Here is a 14276-nt window from a genome sequence, read left to right on the forward strand (position 1 = left end):
CTCAAGCTGACAAAAGGATTTCATTTTAGACCTCATCTCCTCATACAAATCAGAACATGACAGTAACTGTGCTCAGTGCTAAGGCATCAGCAGAAAGGTCAGGTTGATCTGCATTATGGGCCATTTGTCAAAGGATATCTCTACCATAGTAACCATCTTTGGCTTCAGTTTGACTATCTCATATAGTATACCTCCATCACCACCTCCTAGGATTAGCACTTCTTTCCCAGTGTAATCTTCCTTTCCACTGCCCATTATGGCTTGAGTATATGCCAGGTCACTTTCTGCCAGATCTGGACGGAAGGAAAAGAGAATTGGACAGAAATATTAAATCTTCAGTTTTTCTCATTAAGTGGTATTAATCCCGAGGTGATACAATACAGACCAAAGCAAGTACATCTACAGAAACAAGCTGGCTCTCAGAGACAGTCCAAGTAATGAGACTCTTCTCAGAATCCCACACGGGATTTCTCCAGTTCTCCACATGAATCGAGCAACAGCCACCTCAGCACTGGGAAGTACTGTGTGCCAAGAGAAAAAGTAGCAGAGCAAAACCATCAAGTCTTTTTAATTTAATGCCCACACTTGTTACTTCAGTGGGTTTTTATCTCAGACTCATCCTGCAAGAGGACAGATTTGGAATTTTTTGGAAATCTATTGTGGACCCCAGCTAAAAAGAGCTACCTAGATGCACACCAGTGGATCCCTGCACAGAAACAAACATGAATGTCAACCCCAGGTGCTGAAGGGCCCTGCTTGCCTGCTGCCAGCCTCAAAGCATGCAGTAACACTCCCAAGCTACAAGAGATCTGCACTACAAGGGCTGAGCTTTGTGCAGCAGCACATTGTGGCATATCCTGTCACTCTGCCTGGCAATCACCACCTCACTTAGGAGTGCACAGTAACAAAATGAGACAAACCATTATTTCAAAATCCCATGGAAGGGAAATAAGTAATGGCATACCTTCCCTTCTACAAAGCACATTGTCATGTTCAAGCAAAACCTCATCTCCATATTAAGCGCTGATGAAAATTTCTGGATAGAAGTATTGAATACCGAATTTGATGATTTCTAATACAATTCTATCTGGATTAGAATATACCTTGCTAATGAATTCAGTAACAATGCTTTTCAGCTGCCATCTGCACAGGAGCCCTCTTGACAGTTGGGGAAAGCTAATTGAATTGTTAGAGGCACTTGCAATGATTTCAAAAAGCTGTATTTCAATTTCTTAATTACTCTGCCATTAGAGTGAAGATAGGTATTCTATTCCTGGGCAGCAACATCCTTCATTTACCAGAGACAGTCCTTTTCAACGTAAGAACTAAGATTTTATAAAGCATAGTCCTTTTATTGCCTAGATTTTCCAGCAAACAGCAGTCTCCAGCTTTCAAGAACAGCAGTCCACCTTCTCCCAAGTTCACTTTCAAAAATACGAAGGTCAGCAGGCATAAAGTACCACATATAAAAACCCTCATATAAAGTTTGGTCACTATTTTGATTAACTTAAGAGTTCAAGTTCTATTATTTTGAACAGGAGTCAAAAGACATTCACCAATAAAGCAGCTAAAAGGCCTGCTGCTCCCTTGATTCTCTAATGGAATTTCCTGCATGGTGAGGTATAGCACAGCTGTATCATACACAGACACACTGGGTCCCACTTCATATTTCTTTAGAATTCCATTGTGATTTGAAGACTTACAAAGTAGCTTGTTTTACTGTCCAAGAGAAGCTCTCAGAAGGTTGGACTGGCAACAAACAGAGAAAAGTTCATATAAAAGAATTCAGGAAAGCAAGCTCTGCTATAGAACACCATCTTCTATTCTCCCAGGCCACTCACTTCCTGCAGCAAAGATACTAAATCTGAAAAAATAAATCTTTATTTTTTTTTTAACTCTAGATTTTACACTGGTCAGCCTGATTAACATCATTAATATACAGGAACAGATAAATGTGTACTTGCACAAACAGTTTCCAGCATCTGAACAACAACCCTTATACATCTATTAAAACTCCCATAGCAAGATAGAAAAAAACACTTTCGGCATTTTCTCACCAGAGATCTTTAAATGAGATGATACTTACTAACATCCCCACTGAGAATAAGAATATTCCCAAATTGTTTTGAATGCAGAATTTTAATATTCTGAAAAGGTGAATCTTCATCATAAACAACTTCATCTATGTCATATTCCACCAGGCGCCCATCAGCTGTGGGCCAGTATCTATCAATGACACCTCCTCTCAAAATCGCTGGCAACCTAGAGAAAAATAATATGAAAGAAGATTACGAATACTTGGAATATTTATTAAAAAAAATCCACTTTAAACATACTGTGGATTGACTAAAATAATATTTACAAGAGGCATCTGAGAAAACTTGCCATATTTAATACTTAATAATTATAAGAAATCTACTAGTCATATGTTAAATACACATAACTTGCTAAGAGACAGATAATATACATGGTTCTTTTTTATGTATAACTTCTACAATGTACCTGTGAACTTCCTTCTATTTTAAGAGGGGGAATTTACATAATGTATGAGCCTCCGTAGTAGAATCAGCCCGTGACTAAAAATTAATACAATACTGTAGTGTTATTGTAGGCCAAAAAACATGACAAAACGTCTTCCCATCTTCAGTTCATTTAAGAATGCCGTTTCACTGAGATTAAGTGGATCTCACTCTGAGGCTATAGTGAAACACATTTTAATACACAGAAAAACAAAAATAGAACCATTACAGTATTTCAAACTGAGCTGGGTCAGCCTGAAGTACATAAGCCCAATCCTTGATATCAGCTGACAGTCTGCATTACTTTTAAAAAGTAACCTGCTAAGACTGTTTTGAGTTTGTTGTTTGTGGGTTTTGGGTTTTCTTTTTTAATTCCATTGAGATGCACCTTGGTTCAAACCAGTATTTCACCTGCAAAGACACTATCTCTGAAATGACAGCAAACAATCGAAGGGATTGCCTTTAGGCAAAATGTACAGGCACAGAGTTCGTCAGATCTCCCACACACACTTCAAAGAATTAAAGGGTTGGGTTTTTTTTCCAGGAGGCTGTAGCAGAAGACTAGACACAGACAAGCTTCTTAATTCTTTAGTGATTCCCCAGCAACATTCCAGAAACGCTTCCTACCCCCAGCGAGCCGCCAGATGGCGGCACAAGGTGGGAGCAAGAGCAACCCTGCCTTACTACAACAAAAAAAGGCATGAAAAGTTTCCCCAGCTAGTTCATCCTACTGCAGCTGCATGTGTGCAGCTGACACCACAACAATGTAAAACAAATTAAAAGAACCCAAAAAAATCAAACAAAAAACCACCCAACAAAACAAACCACACAAACCAAAAACAAGGAAAAAAAAGACAATGAGAAGCATGTGACAAGATCCATGCTAGATGCACTGTTCTAGGAGGTTCATCTTCCTATACTAAGGTAACCAAAAGATCTAGACCACTCCATGCAGATGCTATCCTGACCTGTTGTTAAGAAATTCCTATCACAGGGATTCCACAAACTCCCTCTATCATTTCAGTACCAAAACAGCCTCAGAAAGCTTCTCCTCCATAAACACAGATGCAAGATCATCAATGTTCATACACTGCACACCTTTTGTGACGTTTTACTAGGTTGAAGTAAGATAACTATTCTGTTTTACATACAATTGTAAAACAGAAATACCAATATGCAAGTATAATATCACTTTTCAAATTACTACCATTTTACTTGTGGTCTCTCATAACCTTCATATCTACTGTCCACCAGAGTACTGCTAAAATGTTTTCCCATTTTGTATGGGAAAAGAAACATTTTCTCCTTGGCTTTACTGAGCCTTGTTGATATCACACTTGCTTTTTACTTTTCTTGACCCATTTTCACTTCTATGTTCCTTCAAGCACCTGCTGCACTTTCTACCATGTCCATGCCTACAGTAAGTGCTCCCTGGCTTCAAGGTATCAGTCACTGCCAGACAGCTGCCACAAAGACAACAAACCATGTCTAGTAAGAAAGTTATTTCAGCACCAGGCCATGAACTGTAATTTGAGTCCTTAAATTTTAACACATAGGCTTAAATAATCCAAGCTGACAAAGGGCTTACAAAGTCTCCATCCTTAAGTTTAATTATTAAAAATTGCTACAAAACACATCTATTTTCTTGGCAGGTCCCTAAACCACACATGCCCACAGTTAGCACCATGAAGCACAGCAGAGGCAGAGATGTGAAAAAGCTACAGGAAACCTTGTCAGGACAAAGTCCTCTTGATGGACTTGAGCTCCATTTTAGCTCTAATCCTCACCCCTGGTCCATGTGCCAGAGCTGCACTGCAGCTCTATCCCCACCCACCCAAGTCTTTTGCCAATCCTTGACACCCAGCTCGTGCTCAGAGATGCCTCAGCACTACAGCCAGCCACAGGGCTGGGTCTGACCCTGGGCACCATCATCAGCTCACCTTCTCCATGAGCTGTGGGATGTGGCCCATAGGGTACAGTTTATGCCCTGACCTCTGCCACCCCTGGCTGCCCAGCCCTTTCAGAGCAGTCTGCTCCTGCTTCCACAATGCATCTTCTCTCACTATTTCCATGCAATCATCTCAAGAAACCAAAAAAATAATATCCCTTCCATACCTTCATATTCCAGGCTATTCACTGCATTACAGCAAAGCATAACTTGCTTATTATCTCTAGTAACTAGGCAGACAAGCCATATACAGAAGCAGAGGTTAAAACTTACCGTTTCACCCTTTTTATGTTACTATGAAACAATTCTTTCATTCTTTCTTCTACTTTGTTTAGAAGCTGAAAAAAATAGCAAAGGAGAGGTAGAATGTGTAGATCAGCACTTAATGCAAAATATCTGTTAAAATAATCTACCTGGAAGTCAATAAAACATAGCACCTGCTATGAAAAGGCTTTGAAATGGAACACCAGAAGCCCATGAATAACTAGCTGGCCTCCTCAGTCTTGTTACTAGCAGGAATGTGCACATTTCAGCAGCTGTCATCACTGCATTTAGGTGCTCAAGATAACACAGCCAGAGGGAACATGAGAACCCTTTAAAGTTCCATTCCTGCTACAACAGTGGCCTCTTTCCCTGCAATATTCAATGTCCAGAGCCTTCATGCCAGGGAAGATGAAGTTCTTTTTCTCCATGGGGCAAAAGATTGAGTATGGAGTCTCCTCATCCCCCAGAACAGAGAATACAAAGAAGTCTCACACTAATACAGCAGGCTGCAAACTGAGCATCTCATGTCCTCCTTCACTGCCCTGAGTAGCTGAAGAGACCCAAGCCCTAACCAAGCCTGCTGTATATCTTGACAACTTTTACAAAGAACATGAGGCCCAGTACTTGCTGAAGCACATTGTATGTGCATTCATACATTCACGTGTGCACAACTGACTAATATTTTTAATCTTTTACCACAATAGATTTTGATAGACCTGAAAAAAACAGGGCTCCCCATACAGTTAGGTAATACTAGTAAGGTAAGCAGCACCCATACCTGATCAACTTCTTCTCTTCCTTTCATGTCATCATTGTAGCTCTGCAGATCCACCAGCACTAATCCATGAGGGTGAATTCTCAAATTGGCAAAACTACAACAGAGACAGTGATGACAAATTTATTATCAAAAATCACAGTAAGGAAAGAAAATCTAAAACAAGTTATACCAAAATTACGAATGACTGTATTTTTCCCCAGCACCTGTAACTGTTGGCAATGTTGCTCAAATCTTCCTCTGCAAGTCACTAACAGCAGAGTTGCAAGAACTAGCCTATCACTACACAACTAATAAAACCAGTAGGAAGCAAGGCAGTGAAACAGGGTACTTAAACCACAATAACTATACTACAATGAGAATATGCTGCTTGCTAGTCTATAAGGCCTGCTAGAACAGGTGTGTTAGTTTGGGCTTTTTAATTGAAAATAAACCTTAAGAAAATAGCTGGACACTTTCCTTCCCCTGGTATTTTCCTTTTCACTTCTGGAGGTATTTATCTGTACTGTTTTGCATGAGGGGTGGGGTGGTCGTTTGATTCCTTTGGTTGGTTTTTTTAAAAATTTTTTTATGGTAACTATTCAGAGACTCTGGTCACAGTCAAAGCTGAATAAAAATCTGTAAGCGAGAAACAATAAGCCTCCTGGGGCAAACCACAGCTTCATAGCTTTGACTGGCAAAGAAATTGCAGCAGCAAACTCTCATTGATGAATACAAATTAATGTCAATAAAACTCCTACTGTATATTTACTACAGGAACATTTAAAGACCAAAGCTTCACCATGCTAAGTACATGAGGTGAACAGTGAATCTTCGAGAACTTGCAACAAAGAATACAAGAACAAAGGGAAGGACAGTGGGGAAGGACACAAAATAACACTGTAGCACAGGCAATATCCTTCCCATTCTAGAGAGAAAACAAAAAGAAACAGAAAGGCTACAAGGGGATTACATAAAGGAAGTAGAGGAAAAAAATACAGGCTGAAAAAAAAGAGCAGACAAAGGTATGAGAATAGGAATGCTTGAACAAAGAGAGAAGAGTATTCAGGGACAGAAATGCACTAATACAACACAGAAACTGCAGATAAAGCTGTATCATTCTCTGAATGCTCCATTCTTTGCCTTCCTGCTCTTATCACCCCACTCAGCCCCAAACGAAAACTCAAACCAACTCTTGTTGTGACAGAAAGTTTATATGGCCTTTCATCTCCCCACCGCTCCCACCTTTTTTGTCTCTTCCAGAGCACCCTTTGCAAAATGTCAGCCCCAGTAGGAATACCAGCCCCTCCCATGGTGCTGGGACCTTCAGCTCTCAGCTTCAGTCAGAAATAAAACCCTGAATATTCTGTGCTATCTGAAGATAACTTCTGGTAACTGTAAAATAACCAAATTATGAAACTGACTAAAACAATTCAAGAACAAAAACACCTCGATGGTTTTAGAACAGCAGTGATCTGCAGCTCTGATATGTTACTACTGTCACCCAGTTCTCTTCAGAGGATGAGTCTGGGCAGTCTGAGTCTTTCCTCAAGACTTTGCAGACAGGTCTTGCCCCCAGGAAGAAAAGGCCTTTCTATTTACTACACACATGCACACCCAGAGCCCACAGACTGTCACCACCTTGGAGCAACCCTCCCTCTATCCCAGAGCTTCCCCACTAGGTGTCGTCCGACACAGGTTTTTAACTTGGGAACACAAAAGCCTACCAGGATTCTGTTTACATGAAGGTTTGGGGTTTTTTTTAAAGGAGAGAAAGACAAGGGAGCAGAACTTAGAAGATGGATGTACTGGTCACTCCAGCAGGTTTTGGACACAACCGTCCACAGTGAAAAGGGTGAAAACCATAGGTCCTCAGACCTGTGGCACTACAGACAGAAATATGTATATGCAGTTCATAAGACAGCTCTGTAATTTGATTCCCTGAAAACTGGTGTGGTGTCAGAAATATTTTCACTGTTAGAAAAACTTTTTATCAGTTTATTTCTGTATTCTGGGAGTTGTTTTTGGCACAAATAAGTAACAGATTGACTATCCCACGACTCAAGTTCTCTTTTAAATTAATTTCCTAGAAGAATCACATAGCTGTCATAAGATTTGACAGCTGACATCTTTACTTCCTCTGTGACTCTATGAGAGCCTCGGGAGGGGATGTTCCTGTCCCTGCTTTGAGGCGGAAAGCAAGAGAGGCAGAGAGGAGAGTTGCTCTGACAGTAGAGGCACACAACTTCAGATTTTTAAGCGATATGACAACATTAGAATAGAGACAGAACTGCACTGCAGAACCATCCATTTCATCCAATTGTCACATCTAGCAGAATAGCAGGGTCCTGACACCCAGGGCAAGGGGGAAGAGATGAAAGGCAGGCAGCAGGCTGTGTAATGGGACAAAAATTCAAGTTCCAAGTTTCTGGCTGACATTCTCAGCTAGCTTTTGGTTTTAAAAAAAACAACTTGAATGAAATTAAAAATTCTTAACATTAATACAGGTCAAGGTTGATTATACCTTGGCTGTAAGTTATATGAATGAAAACAGACACCTAAAATAAGCTAAAATGCCTGTAAAGATTTAAACACACAGCCAATGTTACAAGTGTACTCAAAAAAGTGAACAGTCCAGTATTAAATAGTATTAAGGCAGTAGTGGTAGGCCAAAGCTGAACTCACAAAAGAGTTACTAGCTTCAGTCAGCAGACAGCAAAGGCTATGCTGGCTTTTGTCACTTTATATTTGTCTCCTTGGCAGAACACATATGAACACAGGTTTTTATCAGCAGCAGCTCTTTTAATGTGTGGAAGAGGGTTCTTTAAAACAATGAGAATAGTTTCCACTTTCTACCTATGGAAAGATTACTTTAAAATCCAAATGAGGGGGAAAAAGTTTGCTTCAAAATTAGCCCCTCCTTTCTCATCTTTCTGAAAAATATACCTGTTTTAAAAAACAAACCACCTGCCACACTTTTGGCGTGTGTTTGCACATAATTTCATAAAAGTAGCAAGAGGGAAAAAAGGCTCAGTGAGGAGGTATCCTCTTTCCTTTCCATCTGGCAAGGAAATCTGCATCTGAAAAGCAGCCCCCACTGTAAGAACATCCACTTGGTGCTGCACCTGCATATCTGTCACATCCTCCAAGGCAGTACTCAAGCTTTTTGTGCTTGTATGCAAACAGGTGTCAGCTACAGACAATTCTACTGAGTGCTCCATCTTAGCATCTGAACATCAGAAAACATCAGATGTCAACAAATAATTCCAAACTGCACAAATCAAAAATAACTGCTGGAAACAGAACTAGGAAGCAGAGATCAAAATATTCTAACCCAAAATGTACCATCCTATCTTAGTTACTTGTACTGCAGAGTACGAAATATTGCAATCCCACATACCCAAGAAAGGATTTCCCAAACCACCACACCCAGAGAATACAACTGGAGACACAGACAGGTACCTACAAACTCCTCTTTACCCATCTAAGCTTTTATCTGCTGACACTATAAAATGGAAGAGTTTAAGTATTTCAAAAACAGCTGCCACTAAAAGCATCACCTGCCAAACTACTCAATGAGGGAGGAAACAGAAATTTGTTTATACTAGGAAAACAAAATGTTTAAAAATAGCATTACATTGTTTCACTAAAACACTTTTTTAGAAGTCTTCTTCACCTTAATTACAAAGTACTTGAGGGACCTTAAGAAGCTAAGCAAATACATTTCTTCATTATACCATTAGTCCAGTTCCAATTTTACAGAATAAGATAATTAAACCAATGAAAGCTACCGTGGTAACTGTTGCTGATTCCTACCAACTGCTTCCTATTCTTCAGCCCATTTTTACACTCTGTGTCACTCCATAGGCAACTACAACATTTTAGCCTGGAACAAAGAGCTGAGGAATGTTCATCCTGGTCCTTTAAAATATGCTGTCTAGCATACAGAGTGATTAGCAAAAGACTAACAAAGAAAGGAAGAAAGTAAGCACACCCCCCTCTCCCTTCACAGTGTTAACACATTTATCAGCATCTCTGTGATATACAAGCCAAATTCAACTGGGTAAAGCTTGCACTGCTGTGAACAGTCAAGTCAAATGCCAGCAGGATTATAATTTCATAAACAAGAATTTAGATACTGAACTTAAAAATGGATATGTGTACATGGGAAGTCTTTTCTAACATTCTTCTACTGTAAAAACAATGACTCAAGTTTCAGGTTTTGGGGGTTTTTGAAGAACTTCAAGGTGGAACATGACAAATGAAGGAGTGTAGATGCACAAGGAAAAAAAGTCTCACATCTCTATGGAGTATAATAAAAGGCTACTTGTTTACAAGCAGCAATGAGATTAAAATGAAGTATCAGTTGAGAAGATATCCATTTCTAAAGATTAACTTCACCGATTTTATTCCTTAACTTAGATGTAACAACACTTCTAAAACTACTGAAATATACTGGGCCACCATGACTCTGTATGAAGTCACATACACATTAAATAAGATAAAAGCTTCACATGTTTTAAACCTAACTTTTAACTGTTCAGTCCAAGATAACAACATTTCAGTAAAAGCATGCTGCTTAATGTGACCCTTCAAACCATTCTAGAAGGAATCTAAAAACACACAGCTCAGAAAAACAAGACTGCTGGAGCCTCAAAACTCAAGAGACAGAGTGCCACTATGGCACATGCTGCTACTGTTTCCCAAGCAGCGTTTAGGCAAGGGGGCTGGCAAAGCACAGAGGAATGCATCCATCCCCACCACTTCACAGAAGAACTTGAGTGGCTCAAGTGAGCCATTCCCTGCCCCACTCCAGAGCTTTGTGTTGACAAGCCTATTAGTAAATGTCTTGAGCTGAACCTCCTTCAATTAGGTTCTTTGTCAGAACAAATCACAAAGTAAATGGACTAGGTAGAGCTGCCACATATGACTTCTGCTTGCTTAGCTTTGGACAAAAGAAAACAGGTATCTGTTGCTTTGGTAATGACAACAGGAAAGCATGTCTTAATCCCCAGATCAGCTCCAATTTGTTCAACCAGCGCAGCCCTCTATGGGGCTGTTCACATGGTAGCTTTGTCAGAGAGTTTTGTCAACAGTAGTGTCCACAATTCCACAGACTGCAGCATGGGGCACCCTGCGGGTTATGGGTGTTATCTCAGCAAACTTTGGAGTGCAGATACTGTTTAGCAACATATTACTATCTCATCTCAAACATTTTTCCCAGGGATTAGCACCCAGCTTGTTACATCAGCTGCACATCTGTCTTGCAACGGCTCAGTCACCTTTGGCTGGCTAAAAACATGTTTGCATGCACATGCTCACAAAACCCTTATTCACAGCACCCACTCCATCTCTCCTACTAGTGAACTTGTGAAAGGTTGCAGCCAGCCATCCTTACACAAGAGCTGCTCAGGACATACCTATCCCTCCACCACAACTCTTTTTTTCAAGTTTTATCACAAGTTGTTGCTGGAAATTCATCACACTCACTGTTTTGCAGGGAAAGAAGAGGAAAAATCTGAACGCCCTACACCTAGTTTCTTCCTAGTTGTGTCAGGTAATATTTTTATGCTAACTAAAAATGTATGATATTTCAGGGCACTAAGAAAGTGCAGACAAATTTGCTAGTATTAAAGCCTATTTAGTCAGTATGAAATCCTCCATATGCTATTCAGTTCATTCATACTACTTGTGAAATGTGTTCATTTTGCAAGGCTTTTAGCTGTCCAGTCTGTTGGGTTTTATGGGTTTACAACCTCATTTGTTTAAGTTAACTGAACTACATCAAACAGAAATGCAAACTATATTACAAGAAAAATACTGTTTAGGGCTACTTTACAAAAAAAAGTATTTAGGCTTTTTCTGTAACCAGAGGAAACAAAGCTGCTGAGGCCCTAAAACATACAGAAAGTTCTTCTGCACATGTATTCAGCTGACTGTGTAACAAGAGCAATCAAGTCAGATATTTTTAAATTTAGGTTTTTATAAGAACCTTTCTCAGAGATGCTTCCAGGTGCCAGTTCACTTATCTCCTGGAAAAGTTATGTAACAATAGCCTGTTTTCTAGGAAGTTCCTGGAACACATCAAAAGACAGCATCTGAAAGTGCACCTTTAGAAGAGGCTGTCATCTTAAGGGGAACAATCACATGAATTCACAAAGAGAAAACCCAGTTTAAGAATTCACATCTCATGCCCCTCTAAAACTCAAGGAAATGCAGGAAAGCAACATGAGGCCATGTAATCAAATATACCAAACCTTTTAATCATCTAACTTCTTTTTACTTCTAGGTATATTATCTTTCAATTTTTCAGAGTTTGTAGAACCTTGATATTGTCTTTTTATGAGAATTACATGAAAACTTAACTCAATAGAGGGGAAGGCTAGGACCAGAGTAGAAAATTACCAACTTTGCTATCTTTTCACCAACTCAGAGACAAAAGGTTACCAGAACTGCAATGTTGATCAAATAATTCAGGAAGAATATAAAATCAGATGTAGCTAAAGACAGAATAAACAAGGCTGTACAAAAGCAAGATACAACTAACAGGTTTTTCTAGGCACATCAAGCATAAAATCAAAATAATTTTGAGCAGAAAAAGCCAGTGCCACATTTGAAAAGCTAAGTGAAATATACTAAAAACTTCATAAATCACAACTGAGAATGATAAACATAGAACTACTCATATCCACTTACTTGTTACCTTAGATTGGGTGTAAAAGCCCCCACAAAAAAACCCCAATCAAACAAACAGAAACAAACCATCAAACAAAACAAATCCAACCAGCAAAAAACAGGCAACCACAAAGCAGCAATTGCCACATGTATGTCAAGAACAGGTAACTAAATAACTATAAGAAATGAAGTGCAATAAAATCATGGTAGTTACTTATAAATAGACCAGATTAATGTATACCATAATCAACTAACCCTCACACTGTGAGGCAGCATCAGGAAATAAAGTGAATGTAGTTTTCTTTATCAATTTGTCCCAGCAGACCCAGCTTTTATATCACTAATGACACCAACCACCCTTATCATGCTGTTAATTACTTCAGAAGCTGCTTGAGAATTTGAAGCATATAATGGTATGTAAATACAGACACAAAGCTGTCATTGTTCACATGCTAAGGTTAGACTCCAACATATTTAGACATATTTAATGGTCAGAAAAATTACAAATACATTGAACTGACTTGAGCTGTCCTGCATCTGGAACGACTAGTGCTGAAACCAAGGCACCATTCTATGGTACAGACTGAGCAGTTCAACCTCCTGAGATCCAAACTGCAAGATGACATAGTCCAGATTAGAAACAATATTCTGCTTTATCATAGCTATTTCATACACAAGGCTGATAAAAAGATAAGACAGCTTGCCCTGTCAACACTACAGGAGGTCCAATAGAGGGAGAAATAAATATTTTAAAGAAGGACAGTAGAGGTGTAATAAAAAGAAAATCCACTCACCTGCCATTTTTTTTGATGTAGGTTACTAAATAACCATGGTCTTCCCAGTTATGAACTGTTTCTGTCATTCCCTGCTCCTGAAAAATGGGCTGTAGAGCTTTAAGAACGGCATTACAATCAACTGCAAGATTAAGAGAGAAAAAATAATCAATGAGGATTCTCCACTCAGGTGACTTCTGCCTTTTTTTAGAGGTTGGAAGGTTCTTTCTGGCACCCAGGATTAATTTTTCTTTAAGCACCATTTCAACACTCTTTCACATCTCTTCTGCCCATTCTCATCTCCCCTGAGATATTTCTCAGTGCATGGGTATCCAAACAACTCACTTTTAAATTAGTTTTCACACCTGAGCAAAAATGGCTATCTACTATGGATGTAATGAGAGCATTTTTATTATGGCTATTATTGATCATATACTGTATCACAATCCACACAAGTCTTTATGCACACAATTACTTTTAGAATCACTTCACACACAAACAGTAATCCCCCCAAAAAAACACAGCACTGACGAGAAACCTCAAAAAATGTTAAGCTGTAATACTGGATAATTACAAAGGTATTGAAAGCTAACCTATCCACTCTACCCCTACTCAAACATCCTTTTTCCTAATATCCAGGCCAGAGCAAGTCCCCAGCTGAAATATTCATGATAAATGGAAAAGATCCCTCAGAAGAGCACACAAAAACTCACTTGGAAATAACTGACATTACTCTGGGTACAACTACCTTCAAAAGCAAGCTGATAATTTGTCCATAAAGGTATTTCTTCAGTCAGAATATGCCAAGTTCATATGTTTCAAGTTTGCTGTACATTTTGGGGGGTTATTGTTACCCACAACATAGCTTTAATGAACCATTTTCATTTCTTCGAACAAGTGTCTCAAAAACAAGTTGCAAGTTTTTCCCATTTATTTTGGAGTTCACAAATCCACAATTAGTGGAGGATGCTCCTAAAACTGAACTTAGCAGAACAGGAACAAAACAGGAAAGACCATCACAGTAATGTCAGTGAAGAAACCTAATAAAACATTAATCTACAAGCTGTCCTTGTAAGGCAAGTAGCATCACTTCTTCACAAAACTACGCCAGTATGGTCATCCAATATGGCAACAATGTAACAAGGATTTAGTATCTCTATCAGAGAAATCACCTGACACAGACGCAGTAGGGAGGCACAGGTTACAACCAAATGCTTCAGCACAGACAATCTTCCCCATTGTGACTTTCTAAAAGAGTTATTCCCACGGTACTTATTTTGTTTTACCCCTGCTCCCAAAATGCATAAACACTGGAAACCAGTAAAGGTAGCCTGCAGACATAA

At 39.2% G+C, this 14276-nt stretch overlaps 1 protein-coding gene across 2 annotated transcripts in view; it reads right to left on the reverse strand.

Annotated features, from left to right (window-relative positions):
- Window positions 1-14276, reverse strand: part of SMS (spermine synthase) — a 43465-nt gene that overhangs the window by 17195 nt on the left and 11994 nt on the right. For both annotated transcript variants that reach the window (XM_086879911.1, XM_086879912.1), the window contains exons 2-6: window positions 12955-13075; window positions 5510-5603; window positions 4741-4805; window positions 2087-2262; window positions 139-293 (exon numbers count right to left, since the gene is read on the reverse strand). In XM_086879911.1, coding sequence (XP_086736037.1) covers window positions 139-293; window positions 2087-2262; window positions 4741-4805; window positions 5510-5603; window positions 12955-13075 — 611 coding nt within the window. The remainder of the gene's footprint in view (window positions 1-138; window positions 294-2086; window positions 2263-4740; window positions 4806-5509; window positions 5604-12954; window positions 13076-14276) is intronic.

Source organism: Cyanistes caeruleus, chromosome 3, assembly GCF_971803275.1.
Source record: "Cyanistes caeruleus chromosome 3, bCyaCae1.hap1.1, whole genome shotgun sequence".
Taxonomy (NCBI): domain Eukaryota; kingdom Metazoa; phylum Chordata; class Aves; order Passeriformes; family Paridae; genus Cyanistes; species Cyanistes caeruleus.